This window comes from Anolis sagrei, chromosome 5 (genome assembly GCF_037176765.1).
Source record: "Anolis sagrei isolate rAnoSag1 chromosome 5, rAnoSag1.mat, whole genome shotgun sequence".
In the NCBI taxonomy this organism is placed as follows: domain Eukaryota; kingdom Metazoa; phylum Chordata; class Lepidosauria; order Squamata; family Dactyloidae; genus Anolis; species Anolis sagrei.
In genome coordinates, this window is record NC_090025.1 from 39,113,839 (window position 1) to 39,129,941 (window position 16,103).

The following is a 16,103-nucleotide window of genomic DNA, read 5'->3' on the forward strand; positions in this document are numbered from 1 at the left end:
CTGCATCACTATATGAATCTTTATGTATTACATCATATACTTGTTGGCCCACTTCCGGCCATGCTGTTTCCCCAGCATTTGCATACTACCTGTTCACTTACTTATTGCAGTGGTTGAGCTTCTTACATTGTCACTCTACATCATTATGATAGAAAAGACCTTCCTTAGTTTCACTGTGTTTCTCTGGATTGCATTTTAAAGGGCTCTGCAATATTGTGTTAAGGAGATCAGGTAAGGGTAGAGGTAGCTGGAAATTAGCATTTTGCTTATAAAATATATAATTACATTTCATATATTGTAACAAGTATCGGGCATAGTGTTTGCCTTCATTCGTGTTTGGTTGCTTCCATACTGCAGTTCTTTTGTTTAGTATTTTGATGTATTTCCAGAGTACAGCCAGTTGTCTATAATATCCTTAAACATTTTAAAGGAATTAAGGCTTGAGAAATCTAGACTAATGGACTTAGTTAAGGGAAGAGATGTTTTTTATGTGTTGTTGATAAAAAGCTTCATGTTGTTAATTAGAAAAAGACACCTATATGTATGTAAAGTCTAGTGTAAAATTAAAAAATGTCTTTTTATAGGCTAAAATGCAAGTTGATCAGGATGATGGTAATCACAAGAACCAAACTGACCAGCACAATCAAGCAGAAGAGGATGCTGATCATATAGTGGCCGAAGGAAAGGTCAGTATGCAATACAAGTAAAGACAGGCTGATGATGATGATAATGATGATATTTATTTATTTATTTATTACCTGCTTTTCCTTTCAGCTCGAGGTGTGACACAACATAGTTAACTACATCTGTAAAGTCACATATTAGAATACACCCATGAAGGATACATTAAAACATATAATACATATTAAAATATATGAGACAAAAGTTAAAACACAATAAACATAGAATGTGATTTAAAATTCATAGTTAAAATTGACTAGGTAGGTCTGCCAAAAGAAATAGGTTTTAAGTTGTGTCTTAAATTCTGACAGCTCATTTAGCTATCGGAGGTTTTCCAGCAGGTCATTCCACAGTTTTGAGGCGGCTGATGAAAAGGTCCTCTGATTGGCAATCGCCAGTTGGGTTCTATCCTTATTTAAGGCTGTTTTTGAAGACATAGACTTCAATTTTAGGATAGGGTTGACTGTCTTGCCATATTGCTGAGAGCTATTTAAACAAGACACTACAGTCTGAGAAGTCTTCCATAACTTAGTTGTCTGTACGCATGAATTTTGATACCTTGAATATGTGTGTTTCATTACACACATATGCAGGGACCAGTAATCTTCATAGTGTTGTTTTGATAAGGGGGATTAAGTTTACCACATATGGTTCCTGTAGATACTAACAGGCTGGCTATTTTTTGACTTTTAATCTAAAGCCCTTCTGATTGAATTTTCTTTTCAGTTGGTTCTTAAAGTATTCTTCTTACTTGACTTGTAAGTATTCTGTAGGAACAAAAATTACCCTGTATTGTCAGGCATTAAATAGCACTGTCTTTAATTATTTTTCCATTTTAAATCAATAAATAAATTGAATTTTTAAGAATTATGAACAGACTTGTGGCTGTTCAAAATCACAAAGAATTCCATCATGGCCTACAGAAATGGCAATAGTGCCAATATATTGGTTGGTATCATTTCTGTATCATTAGATTTTTGGATACCATGCTCAAGTGTTTCAGAATGCTGAGAGATAATTTTATTATGTCATTGTGCAGACTGCTTCAGGAGACAAGCTTGATGCAAATCAGTCCACTAAAGCTAAAGCAAAGGTCAAGAGTATTGATCTACCTATTCAGGTTAACCTGTACAGACAAGTGGGACAAGACCTTATTAATTGCTTCATTGAAAATGAGGTAAGGAATGACTGTGACATTATAGTTGTTCTCACTCTAATTTAAAAGAATTAAGAAAAAGAAGAGAGATGAGGATTATTTGTGTGTTTTCTTAGAACGTTGTGATCAAGCAATTGATACATGAAAAGAAATATAAAAAGGAATAAAGGATACTGAGGCCAGGAATTTTTGAGTTCCAAAATGAAATATTTCTTATACACAAAGCTCCATCCCAGTCCTCCCACTATCCCCATTCTTTTCTTAATTTTAGCAACATGAATTAGGCTGGGAATGGCAAATGAGTGTGTGTTTTGCTATTGAACAATCAGTATTAAGAATTCTTTGTCAGTCTATTGAAAATCACCGAATAGATCCCTTCTGCCTATCCTTGCTGTAAATCATCATTAAATAAATAAATTTCAGGCAATTGTTACATTTTAAAATATATTTGTTTGCCAGGTACAGGGTGTATAACAGCAGTGTTTCTGGTAAAAAGATATTAGTGATTTTTGTTGTGGGAGATTATGAAATCATAGTTGAAAATAATAACCTCTTTCTACATGCAAGAAATGTAATATTTAAATGGCAAAATAAATCAACGTGTCACATTTACATTTATTTTAAGAATATTATATTCTTACAGGGAAAGATGATAATGCAAGACAAGTTGGAAAAGGAGAAGAATGATGCCAAAAATGCTGTTGAAGAATATGTGTATGACCTAAGAGACAAGTTGTGTGGCGTCTATGAAAAATTCGTAACTGAGGATGTAAGAACCTTCATGTTTTTATAACATGATAAATTTATTCTATTAGTGATAGAATTTAATACTAAAGAGACTACTAAATTGGACATATCACATTGGGTCATTCCATATTTATTTGTTCATAGATCATGCAGATCAGTAAGATTTAACTAAATCTGGAAGCCGGCTCTGGGTATCTTTGACAGCTTTACATTAATGCCATTGTCAATTGTCATGGCAAGTCTTAATAGCGTAGTATCGTATTCCATGGTATACCTTCCATATCCAGCATTGTTGGAATTGGGCATTTTCTTGTCTCCCATGACTACTCTCTAGAATTATCCTCAGCCCTCTGGATCAGATTTGGTGTGCACTTACAAGGGAAGACAGAATTGGAAATTCTTGCAAAAGGAATGGGGTTGGGCAGAAGAATAGTAATAGGTCCTGATCACAGAGAAATGTATGAAAGATTGCTGAAGGAATTGGAATGATGTTAACCTGTTATTAGTCTGGCTCCTACAGCAAATTAGCCGTATCAGTGGATAGAATACACCTTATATTTTCTCAGAACACAGACCATAGGGCTATGAGAACAAAATACAGGGATCTGAAGGATCATATTATAACTTCTAAGTATTTCTATTTCCCGAGCTCTGTTTATTGAATACATTCATTAGAATATGCTTACTATTGTGCAATTTGTTTTATTAGAAACTGAATTGGTTTTTCGCTATGGGCTGAGAATAAAATCTCAGGCTGTCTTCAAATGAAACCATTTTAATTGATTAAATGATTAACAGGCAGATAATTTGATTTATTTATTTAATACAAATGAAAGGCTTTGGCATGATTAGTGGGACTCTCGGGGTCAAGTTCTCAGGCTGCTTTGATTAGAAGGGATAATGCGATGTTTGCCATTAGACATCCTTTAGACATCCTGTTCCCTCTGAGCTGCAGTCCTCAAAATGGGGGAGGATGCCTTCCCAGCAATACATAAATAATGCGATGTTTGCCTTTAGACATCCTGTTCCCTCTGAGCTGCAGTCCTCAAAATGGGGGAGGATGCCTTCCCAGCAATACATAAATTGTTTTCTGTGTTACCTCAACTCTAAAGACATTATTTTGAAAAACAGGACTATGCTATAACTTGAAATAAATAAGTCCTTTTTTGAATGGAAGGACATCTTTACATTTTTTTTCTTTCCTTGTATTTGGTTTTTACATTTCATGTTTTTGTATTTCTCTGTGTTATAACATGATAATCATTGGCACTTTAAGATCATTGGGTTTTTAAAATAACAATCTCAAGTATCCATTGGCAGAAGAAATTAACTGGTGTGTGTCCTTTGCCATGAGTACAGATTTAAGTGTTAAGTTTTTAAATGTGCTGAAGTACATAAGTATAGATTAAACTGAACTAGAAAGGTATTTCTGAGAGGTGTTTAAGTGGAATTACAGCTTTCCTATACATCTTGATTAATTGACCATTAGACTTACTTTAGTCAGTTATATTCTTTACTCTGCCTTTCAGAATATGAATGCATTATACAAACAGAAAAAATGCAGAAAATGTGTGTGAAGGGTTGCCTTTAGAAACAAGAGTATGGTATCCTTGGAATACCTATAACAAAAAAAAACCTTTCCATGAATTTCCATGACCTGTTAATATATCTTAGCACAAGTTTCAGAAGTTTGTGGCTCTCTGAATGAGTTAAACTACAGCTGTGCCCTTTCCCACTTAGCTTAGGGGTGTCATACTTGTAGTCCAACATATGAAAAGATGCCATTTCCTCACCCTTTCCTTAACAAGACCATGAGATAATTAGCATGTATATACTATTTTGGTATTTGTATTGTTCTTCCTAGGATTCAAGAAAGATATCTTTAATGTTGGAGGATACTGAAAACTGGCTTTATGAAGATGGAGAAGATCAACCAAAACATGTATATGTGGAAAAACTTCAGGAAATGAAAGTAAGACCTGTAATCATGGAACTGTAATTCTTGAATTTACTTGCTTTTTCTCAGCCATTCAGTAATCCTGTATGACATGAAGTACCTGTGACAAAAGTAAATACCATATATACACAAGTATAAGCCAATGTTTTCAGCCTTTTTTTAGGCTGAAAAAGCTTCCTTGGCTTAGTCAAAGTTATTGATTATTTTACTGGCAAGAAGTACAGTCATTCCTCAATATTTGCAATTCTCAGCTTTTGATTTTTACAGACTTTTCAGTTCTCACCTCTGGACTAAATGGATGTGCAAATGAGAATGGGGGCTTCTTGGTGCTGATCCATTTCCCCATCTTTGTTTGAAGAGTTTCTAGCCTTAATTTCCAAAAGTATCTTGCATTCCTATGCCAATAATTATATAAACTTTCTTTATTTTGAGCATATGAGGAATGGGTCCAGACGTAAACAAAAGTATAGTCACATAAATTAATGCAGTTTAAATTGGTTGACCAACATAAGCCTCACTGAAGCCATTGTGTCTCTTCTTTGTATTACTCAGTTTCACTCTACTCTATGGTGTTTCCCCCACATTTTATCCACTTTTTGTTAAGTATTCTGCAGCTTATCAACAATCTTTTGTATGTATTTATAGAAATTGGGTGGTCCTGTTCAAGATAGATACATGGAACATGACGAAAGGCCAAAAGCATTAAATGATTTGGGAAAGAAACTCCAGTTGCTTATGAAAGCAGTTGAAGGTTACAAAAATAAGGTAGGATCAGTATGTTGCATGTTTCTAACTGCATTCTTCTGTGACATTCTTATTTGTTCAGAAGCAAGCTAACCATACATTCAGTAAGACTTACTCAGCACCCAAATAACAAGGAATAACAGCTGTCAAAGTGATTTGGAAACCCAGGTTGAACTTGTGTTCTGTTTTTCCCAATTTCTCTGCCAGTAGTGAAACATTCAGATGTCACATTATTGAGCTTCCTTAACAGTAGTTTAAGGTTACCTTAATGAATTTTGAACCCAATTTTTCTCTCTCTCTAGGATGAAAGATATGACCACATTGATCCTGTTGACATGGAAAAAGTTGAAAAGTATGCCAGTGAGGCTATGAATTGGTTAAACTCAAAAATGAATGCACAGAACAGACTGAGTCTGATGCAAGATCCTGTTGTGAAAGTGGCAGAAATAATAGCAAAAGCTAAGGTAAATAATGGGGGGAAAATGTTCATGTGCACAGATGTCTGAGGAATAAAATTATTATGAGCAATCGTGAGGAATGAGCATTTAATAAAAGGAATTCAGCAGGGCATTTTAATCCCACAATTTTCTTGTTATTCGACTAACTACAAATTTATTGTTTATTTCAAACATTTGTACCCCGTCCTTCTCAACCCCCCCCCCCCTTGGGCAGGGGGGACTCAGGGCAGCTTACAGCCGGCAGCAGTTCGATGCCAACACATACAAGCAAAACAATATAACACACATTAAACATTAGTTAAAACATTAAGTTATAAAATATCCATTTGAAACATTATTCACAACAATATAGCCACATCCAAGTCCAATTCGGCATCCAGACACCCAATCCAAAGCCTGTCCACTATTATCCTGTCCAAAGGATCGATTACAACTAACTGATAGGCTTTTAACCATGAGTGATAAGAGCTTCTATTTACTTCTTTACAGTAAAGACTACAATTTTTACTTTATGTATATGTGTGTGTTCATGCAAATGCTACAGAAAAGAAAGCAGTATTGCAGTTCTGAAACTCCTATAGTCTGATCCTTCGCATCAAAAGATTTCCACAAGACTGGATAATTCTCGCTTTTTTAGATAAGCAGGAGAGAAACAATTCCTTTTATACTATTGAAAGACAGCAAGAGCTGTTTTATATGTATGATTTTACTTGAATAATAAAATTGGTGGATGCTCAAACCCCATTATATACAATGGTGTAGTAAAACCATTGACGGTTGAATCTGTAGATAAGGAGGGTTGACCATATCTAGTTTAGCCAAAATAATTAAGGGTAATTTTCATTACTGGAGGATTTTCAGGCTGATTTACAGTATATATGCTTGTTTATATATTAGAAAAGGTATGGGCAAGCCCAAGCCAGGGGCCAAATGTGGCCCCTTGAGCTCTTTTCTCACCATCCTATCCTATCCTTCCTTCCTTCTCTCTTTCCTTCCTCCTTCCCTTCCTCCCTTACCTCCCTCTTTCTCCCTCCCTCCTTCCCTTCCACCCTTTCGTCCTTCCTTCTTTCTCCCTCCCTCCCTCCTTCCCCCTCTCTCTTTCTCCTTCCTTCCTTCCTTCCTTCCTTCCTTCCTTCCTTCCTTCACTACCTTTTGTCTTTCCTTCCTTCTCTCTTTTCCCCCTCCCTCCATTCACTTCCTCCCTTTCTTCTCTTTTTCCTTCTCCCTTTCCTCCTGGGAGATGTTTAGCTGGGAGAACAGACTGTTGAGAGGGAACATGAGAACCATCTTTCAAGATTTAAAAGTGTGTCCTATTGAGTAGGGGAAAAACTGACTTTTTGCTGGGCACAAGGGAGCAATGGTTTCAAATGGCAGGGAAAGAGATTTGGCTGAAAAAAATAGGAATGACTTCCTGAGAGTAACTGCTGTTGGAGAGTGGTGTAGGCTGCCTCTGAGTCTGGTGGAGTCTCCTTCTCTGGAGGCTTTTCCACAGAGACTATGTATCAGGAGTGATTTGATTGTGCCTTCTTGCATGGCAGGGGGATGAACTGGAAGGCCCTTGGGGGTCTCTTTCAGCTCTAGGATTCTAGGAATATATATCAGGAGTAGGCAAAACGGGGTCTAATGGATACACTTTTGCTCTCCTGTCCACCATCTCATCCTGACCAAGGCTAACCCTTTTTGGGATCCAAACCTTTTCTGTCTGTCCTTCACTTTCTGCTTCCAAAAGAGAAGAGGAAGGGGAGGAAAGAGCAGGGAGGGGACTTGGAGAGAACCTCCTCCCTCCCTGCCCACCCACCCTGCACAGCAGCAAAAAGTGCACTCTTTGTAATTTGGCCCAAAAAGATGTGCATTACAGTGGCTGCATGCTAAGAAAACAAAAGTGTTAGAACACCAGAGCTTTCAGCAGTGGAAAAGAAAACCTCGGGGTGCATCTCTGCTGTAGAATGGATCCATTTTAGCTGCCTTGGTTCAATGCTATGGAATCAAGGGGGCTGCCAAAGAATGCTGATGCCTCACCAAACCAAGATTACTAGATTATGCGAATCTATTGTATACCCTAATTTTGGGAATATTATTTAGCCAAAAAAGATGAGCATTACATATGAGTAAACAGAGTATATAACTTTTTGTTTTGTTTTGTTTTTTTAAACAGGAACTGGACAATTTATGCAATCCTATTATTTACAAGCCTAAACCCAAGGCAGAGCAACACCAGGCAAAATCAAATGCTGAACACAATGGACCAATGAATGGACAGAGTGCTGCTGACACAAAACCAGAGGACTGTTGCCAACAGCCCAGATCATCTGAAGAAATGGACATGGACTAAGCTTTACATTTCTTTCAGTCCATTAAAACAGTGCAAGTAATCTGAGGGTCCATCTTTCTTTTATGTCTTATCCACACTACAGATGTTCAGTTACTTAGTCAACTTTCTGTCCTTTGTTCTTTGCAGTCAGTTTGAAAGTGGTTTTTTCCCTCTCTCTTGAGTGCATTCCCATTGTTCATTCCATTGATGCGCTTATGTGAAGCTTTAGTTGAATGTAGATTGTAAAAGTCAGTCCAAGCTTTCCCAATCTATTTTATATTAAATAGGCAGAATTGTTATATACATTACAACAATCTACCTTATTTAAAGCTTTTATTGTGGGTAAGCTTCTGCTCCTTTATTCAGGAAAGGCCACCGTATTGCACTATTGATGCTGAAGTGTAGACCTTTGCATCTTTATTTTGGGAGATAGTGGATTTGATGTGGCTTAAACTTTGCCACTTGAAGCACTGACCTTTTTCTAGTTGTTGAACTGTTCTGATTTAAATATTAAATTAGAGGTTAGCTGGCAAAACTAGTTCATCCTGTTGATGTACCATGAAAACTTGTAAGAACCTTTTAGGAAAAAACCCAACATCCAAGGCTTGAAAGAAGCTCACACCAGCAGCATTCTTTGTTATAAAACTTAGCAACATGACTCTAAATAAAGCTCATGATCTCCATGTACACACAGTCCTGTATATGATAATCTGTGTTAATTCTGAGACACTCTTGAAGTTATTATAGTGCAAAATGTTAGGAGAATTTTAACAGCTGACAGTGGGGAGAAGACATGTTTTCATTTCTCTTAATTACCTCTCTAACTTGCTGGTTTAGCTTCATTCAGAATGCTGCCTATGCATGTTTCTCAAATACAATCTCCTCACAATTAAAAATAGAAAATATGTGCATAAAATGGTTATAAAATTGTATTGCTCTTACCTTATGTGTTTTTACCACATGACAAAATGTTACTCTGTTTTTACATCTGACGTTATGAAAAGAAGCAAAATCTGTTAAAAGTGGTTCATTTTAGAGCAGTGGTTCTCCACCTGTGGGTCGCCAGGCGTTTTGGCCTACAACTCCCAGAAATCCCAGTCAGTTTACCAAGTTGAAGGCCAAAACATCTGGGGATCCACAGGGTGAGAACTACTGTTTTAGATGGATCTGCATAAGAAAAGGAAGAAAATGGCAGCTCATCTTTTTTCAGGAGGCAGGGACAATTCACCATTAAATCAGAAAGACAGTGCAGACAGGTTGATGGTATGCTGGTGATACAGTATAACCTTGGTATTGCATGGTCTACAGTTCCACTCTGTGACCCTTTTCCAAACCTTTTAAAACAGGTAAATAAAGGAACATTCAACAACATTTTTTGCTAATTTTTGACAAGAGGGATAGTCTTCTGTAAATTTAGGCAAATTGTTTCACATGGAGCATTTGGCACTAAATGGAGCAAGGCATCCTCACAACACATCAATGCACATTTGTTAGTGCTGCATAAATAAACAATAACAATAGCATCCTAGTACAACAGTGTATGTACTTCATGAAGGATGGAAGTGTTCAGTATTTCCTTATACAGCAGCCAACACCCTTGTCAGTACAATATCTATTGGGCAGGACATGTCCATAGCCAGAGAGGTGCTGCCTTTTAGGCTGCATATAGCTGCAAACTCCACAGCTAAGGCAAAAGAAAAGCCAGCACCCTCCCAGATCTCCAGCATATGCAAGAGTACATCTAGAGTACTCGTTGGAAATCTAGAAGGATGGTGTCTCTTCTTCCAGTTGAAGAAGTGCAACCAGACACTCCTATAACACTGAAAATATGAAGTAAGCTATACCAGAATTAATATTGGCTGTTGTTGAGTAATGATTTATTCCTAAAAAGGTTTGGAAGAGAGAGTACCAGGCTGTGACTCTGGACTGACTCACTGTTTTTCATATGGACCATACTGGCCATGGGGATGGATGTTTGGTCATGGTGACTTAATGACTTCAGTCGGTTTGAAGTGCTTATATCTTTACACAATGATCAGACTGACTCACAGAGAACTTGTGTGTTTTCAACAAATAGCATTACCAATATTATAAAAGTTGCCAACCAAATTCTCTGTTTGTTTTATCTATATACTGGTCATTATGAAAGTCTTGCCTCGATCACAGAGCATCATCCATTCGAATGTTATCTGAATGGCCATCCATGATCAAATCTCATTTTGGAAACTTTCTCTGCACTCTGATTTCTATTGGACTTTATAGCTTATTACCCAAATAAGGCCCACAAACAATATTGACAGGAAATATTGCTATAAAGTGCTTGATGGAAAGAAACAACTCAAACCCATGGTGAACAACAATGAAATGCCTGGAAAGCTGCATACATGTTCACTATGCATGCCAATCTATAAGAAAGGAGAATTGTTCTGGAGTCCGAAGTAAGCCAGAAGTTGCATTTCGGTACAAAACATCAATTGTTACTGAATTTTCAAGGAGTTCACCTAACTTAACAGATCTTGGTTAGGTTACTGTTTAATTTTCTCTGGCTCTTAATTTTAAAAGAAATTTTGAAATCTATCATTTAAGTGTCTTTCATTTTAATTTGGTGAAATTTTAAATTAACTATAGTTGTTTACTTAACTTTTATTCTTACTTAAACCATTGTTGGTTTTTTTTAATCTTCCATTTTCGAGAATTCTGCCAGCCTTCATTTGCTTCCTGAAAAGAAGTTCCTTAACTAAAAGGGCTGGATTAACAAACTATAAATATAAATATATTATCCTGAGAGTACAAGCTTCTCTAAATACTTTTCTTGACTCCTTTATTGCATAAAGTGGGTGTTCACAGGTTTAAAATCATGCCACAAAGCATGTGTGTATGTTGAATCTGAAAACACAAAGATCATTCATGGAAACATTTTTGCAGTTATTTGTATTTGGAGAAGAGAAACTTGCAAAACTGAAATCATTAGTTAACAAACAAGCTTCTATGTTAGTTTTTACAGCACTGTAAAGTTGTATGGGGAACTGTCGAGTGAAGTACATGTCTTTGCAAACTGGGAGTACTCATCTTAAACATACTGACTGATGATGAAATGTACCCAAATTGTGAGGTCTCTTCATGACTTTAGGCACATTTTACCCAAAGTATAGAAATATGTGTCTGAATTGGAGAAAACACATTGACACAGGATGTCATTCAACTGCCATTGCCAAAGTGATCACTACAACAGATGTTTTATATTTAGCAAGTGTATTCTCATGTAACTATTTCAGTGGGTCAGAGGAGAGTCTGCTCAGCGTTCATAAATTTATGCCAGTGTTCAATGTATAAAAATGTTTGCTGTATTATGAAAATGGATGGACTCCTACCTAGCAACATGCACAGATGTGACAAATATGTCAAATGATTTCTAAGTGGCAACACAGATTGCCAAAGGTTGTGTGTAAATATTTATAATAAATATTTAAATCTGCTGATTGAACTATAAGAAACAGTCACATGAGACATTTTTATTGCCAACTCTTGATGGGATTAAATACTGGTAGGTTTAATGTCCATGAAGAGGGGATTGATCTGTTAACAGAAAGTTAAAATATGTTAAAACATCAAGACTAAGCTTTACTTATCTACTACTTTTGATCATTGTACATTGGAGAAAAGCAGTTGAGCTGCCTGAAATTGCACTCTAGACTTTAAAGGTATTTCTGTCAGAGCTCAAAAATCCTTCCCAGTCTGGATTATTAGCAGCCACAATTCTTCTAATCAGTATCATTCTGTTTTGACATGAGAAATGACTGACAGTGTGGGAAACATCCACTGACTTCCCCTTCTTCAGCTATAATTATCATGCCAGATCAGATTCTGGTTGAATGTCTTAATGATACCTCAGTTTTCAGGGCTCTTCAAGGTTGAATCTGGAAGGAAGGAGAGGTGAGGCTAAAGCCTCATTTTACAAGAATAGGGGTTTTTATGCAAGACATTGCAAGTAAAGGGGAAACTGCTTGGAAGAGTTACTTTTTGGACTATAAAACTGAGAATACCTTAATCAAGAGATTAAATATCCCAATCTCAGAAAACAAGACATGTCGACACAACAACAAATCACTTTGAATACTGGATAATATGGCAAAGTCAACAGTAGAATAAGCGAAACTTAATGTTTGCATAGCCTTCTTTCAAAAGCGAGTTTCTAAGTTATACTCTACTTCTCTTTTGTAGATGTTACTTCATAAGTAATTTTTGGAACAAACTTGCATGGCCTTTATATTCATCTACACACAAAGAATCACATAGATAGTGTGATTGTAATCACAGGCAAAGCACTTAACTATGCATGTTTGATTCACTCATCCTTATATAGGCATTTACCATATATATTTGATGATCCAATAAATTGTCCCGCTGCAAGACTATCCACAATTGTAATGAAATGACTCACATGGCATAATAGACACAAAGGGAGCCCTGGGTAAAAAAGAACTGGCTACATCAGAAGGCAAAACAACGTGCCCACTTCACCTGACAAATATTGGGACAAACACACTTTATTTTTTCCGTAAAGTTGTTTGAAGGGGAGTAGAAGATGGATCAGATCAGGGTGGCAATGGTTATGTATTTTAAAAGTATATTAAAAGGTATTTATTTTAAAACAACTTTAAAATAAAAATAGAATGCTCAACTGCGAACTGTATGCAATGCGTACTAAAAAATGCTGTTGGAATTGTGTCTTTAGATCATTCTTAACTGACAATCTTCCAGGGACATGTGCATTTTCATAACTCAGCAGGACACCATTGGGAGCAAAAAAGCAGCTTGTTATGACTGCCAAGCACCAGCAGTGTGTGATCCAGGTGTTGTTGTTTATTCATTCAGTTGCTTCCGACTCTTTGTGATCGCATGGACCAGCCCATGCCAGAGTTCCCCATCAGTCATTGCCACCTTGCCCCTGTTCCCTTTTCCTTCCATTTTCCCCAGCATCATTGTCTTCTCTAATCTTTCCTGTCTTCTCATTATGTGGCCAAAGTACTTCATCTTAGCCTCTTAAAATCCTGCCCTCCAGTGAACAGTCAGGCTTTATTTCCTGGAATATGGACTGGTTTGATCTTGCTCTCTCAGAATTTTCCTCCAGCACCACAGTTCAAAAGCATCTATCTTCCTTCACTCAGCCTTCACTCAGGTGGTAAGAGTTATTGAGGAAGAGCACACAAGCCAGGAAAGACTGCAGCATTTTGCTTTTGCCTGAGGCTACAGAAATTGGCAAAATTCCACTCCCTCTCATCTTCCTGCTGATTTAACAACTTTTGCACTTTAAACTCACTTTGCAGTAACTTAAATAAACAGGACAAAGGGACAATAGCACACTCCCCATACCTATTGGCCCTCTCCCTCCCTCCCTCTAAAGCTACCAGCAACAGATAACTTAGGGAATGACGGCAGTCCACATATTACCATTTTACAAAGCACTTCCCTAAAAGCTCTGAGTTCCACTGCACATCTATCTGCAGTTTCCATTGTACTACTGTCATATTTCTTTCCCTGTGTTTAGTTTTACTACAGTATGCATGTTTTCTCTTTACTTCCCTTCACATTTTGCTCTCACTCTGTATTTACCCACAGGTGTCTTGCACTTTTTGTCTTCCATTCTCACTCTGGTTTGCTTCCATCATGTGTACACATATGTGGGATATTTCCATCCGCTCACGCCTTTATGCACCTCCTTACAGAGTTTGTAGTTGTGTGCCTTCAGGTCATTCCTAATGCATAGCAACCTGCATGGAAAGCTATCACAGGGATTTTTAAGAGACGAAAGTACATGATTTGCCCAGGATCACCCAGTAAATTTCATGGCTGATGGGGGCATTCGAGCCCTGGTCTCCAGTAGTAACTCAACCCAACTGTTAGATTACATTGGCTCCCTTTAGCAATCCATGTCCTGAAAATAGCTGGGGGGGGGGGGGCAAATGTGGTCCTGTACTGCAGCTACTTGACTGCAACAAGATGTAAAACTTATTTGTTATCTGTTTGTTTGTTTCTTTATTTATCGTGTCAGGAGCGAACCAAAACAAACAAACAAAACACAAAGTTTGCAGACTTGGTATTCTATTAAATGTCCTTTAACCAGTAGTTGGCCACTTGGTGTGCCTCTAGTGTTGCTGCAAGAAGGTCCTCCATTGGGCTCAGGTTGCATTGCAGTAGGTGGTCTGTGGTTTGCTCTTCTCCACACTCACATGTCGTGCATTCTACTTTGCAGCCCCATTTCTTAAGATTGGCTCTGCATCTCATGGTGCCAGACCACAGTCTGTTCAGCGCCTTCCAAGTCGCCCAGTTTTCTGTGTGCCCAGGAGGGAGTCTCTCATTTGGTATCAGCCATGGCTTGAGGTTCTGGGTTTGAGCCTGCCACTTTTGGACTCTTGCTTGCTGAGGTATTCCAGTGAGTGTCTCTGTAGATCTTAGAAAACTATTTCTTGATTTAAGTTGTTGGCGTGCTGGCTGATACCCAAACGGGATGTGCCGGAGATGTCACTGCCTTGGTCCTTTCACCATTGGTTACTACTTCCCGGCATCACCTTCCCGGATGTCAGGTGGTGCAATACCAGCTAAACAATGTAATTTCTCCAGTGGTGTAGACATCCTGTGATAATGCGTGTCTCATTAAGAACCACATCCACTGTTTTAGTGTGGTGATATGTGTTCCACACTGGGCAGCAGAGTAGCAAAGCACAAGGACAAATGTCTTCACTGTGACTGGTTGTGATCCCCAGGTTATGCCAGTCAGCTTTCATATAATTTCTAGTGTCCACTTTTTGCTTGATATTCAGGCAGTGCTTCTTGTAGGTCAAGAGCATGGTCCAGGGTAACTCCCAGGTATTTGGGTGTGCTGCAGTGCTCCAGTGGGATTCCTTCCCAGATAATCCTCAGAGCTCGAGATGTTTGTCTGTTCTTAAGATGAAAAGCACATGTCTGTGTCTTAGATGGATTAGGAATCAGCAGGCTTTCCCTGTAATAGGCAGTAAGAGCACCTAGAGCTTCGGAGAGCTTCTGTTTAACCATCTCAAAACAGGGCGCTTGAGCAGTGATGGCATGATTGTCAGCATAGATGAAACTTTCTGACCCTTCTGGCAGTGGGTGCTCATTTGTGTAAATGTAAATATTCAAAACCTTAATTTTCACCATATGCCAAGCACTACTCTGATGCGTGGATAATACTCTGCTGCAAACTCCAGATCTCTGAACAAACCTCTGAATACAGGCAAAACGTCAGGAGATAATGCTACTTTTTTTTTGTCGTGTCAGGAGCGACTTGAGAAACTGCAAGTCATTTCTGGTGTGAGAGAATTGGCTGTCTGCAAGGACGTTGCCCAGGGGACTCCTGATGTTTTATCATCCTTGTGGGAGGCTTCTCTCATGTCCCCGCATGAGGAGCTGGAGCTGACAGAGGGAGCTCATCCACGCTCTCCCCAATAATGCTACTGGAACGTGGCCATAAGGCCCGAAAAACACACAGAAGCTCCTGGTATTTAACAGATTCTCAGGCTATCACTGGTTTCAGATATTTTCCATTTTATATTTTCACTTATATAATGTGGGTCCATTGGGGACAGGTTGAAGGGGAAAAGGAAAGGGCTTGAGGCTATTAGGAATTGTGGGAGTTGTAGTTGGCCCAAGTTTGCCCAGGCCTGGTCTAGATGCATCCTAAGGCAAGCGAAGAGGGACACTCAGGGTGATTCTATTGCATCTCTCAAGATCAGTTACGGGCGGCATCACGAAACCAAAGTTGTTCCTTTGAAGCTTAGTCTGTGTAGGTTTGTAAACGACATCTGATTGGCCGTTGCTGGGAAACAAAGAAGCAGGCGCCCGCCCGAGTCAGTTTACGCTCCGAACCCGTAGGACCAAACACAGATTTTATGCAGCTTTGTTGCCTTCATGCCACTAGAGGGCTGAGGAAGGCTCACTCTGCGCATGCGCTTTCCTCCTCTTTTTTTTGAGTGTCAACATTTCGCAGCGCGTGCGCGGTGAGTGGGCCACGAGGGCGGGCGCGATGACGTC

At 38.4% G+C, this 16,103-nt stretch overlaps 1 protein-coding gene across 2 annotated transcripts in view; it reads left to right on the forward strand.

Annotated features, from left to right (window-relative positions):
• The window catches only part of HSPA4L (heat shock protein family A (Hsp70) member 4 like), a 33,588-nt gene extending 24,847 nt beyond the window's left edge, over positions 1-8,741 (forward strand). For both annotated transcript variants that reach the window (XM_060778954.2, XM_060778955.2), the window contains 7 exons: positions 585-686; positions 1,721-1,858; positions 2,481-2,606; positions 4,449-4,556; positions 5,187-5,306; positions 5,588-5,749; positions 7,899-8,741. In XM_060778954.2, the coding sequence (XP_060634937.2) occupies positions 585-686; positions 1,721-1,858; positions 2,481-2,606; positions 4,449-4,556; positions 5,187-5,306; positions 5,588-5,749; positions 7,899-8,075 (933 nt within the window). In that variant the 3' untranslated portion in view covers positions 8,076-8,741. The remainder of the gene's footprint in view (positions 1-584; positions 687-1,720; positions 1,859-2,480; positions 2,607-4,448; positions 4,557-5,186; positions 5,307-5,587; positions 5,750-7,898) is intronic.
• The last annotated feature ends 7,362 nt before the right edge of the window (positions 8,742-16,103 follow it).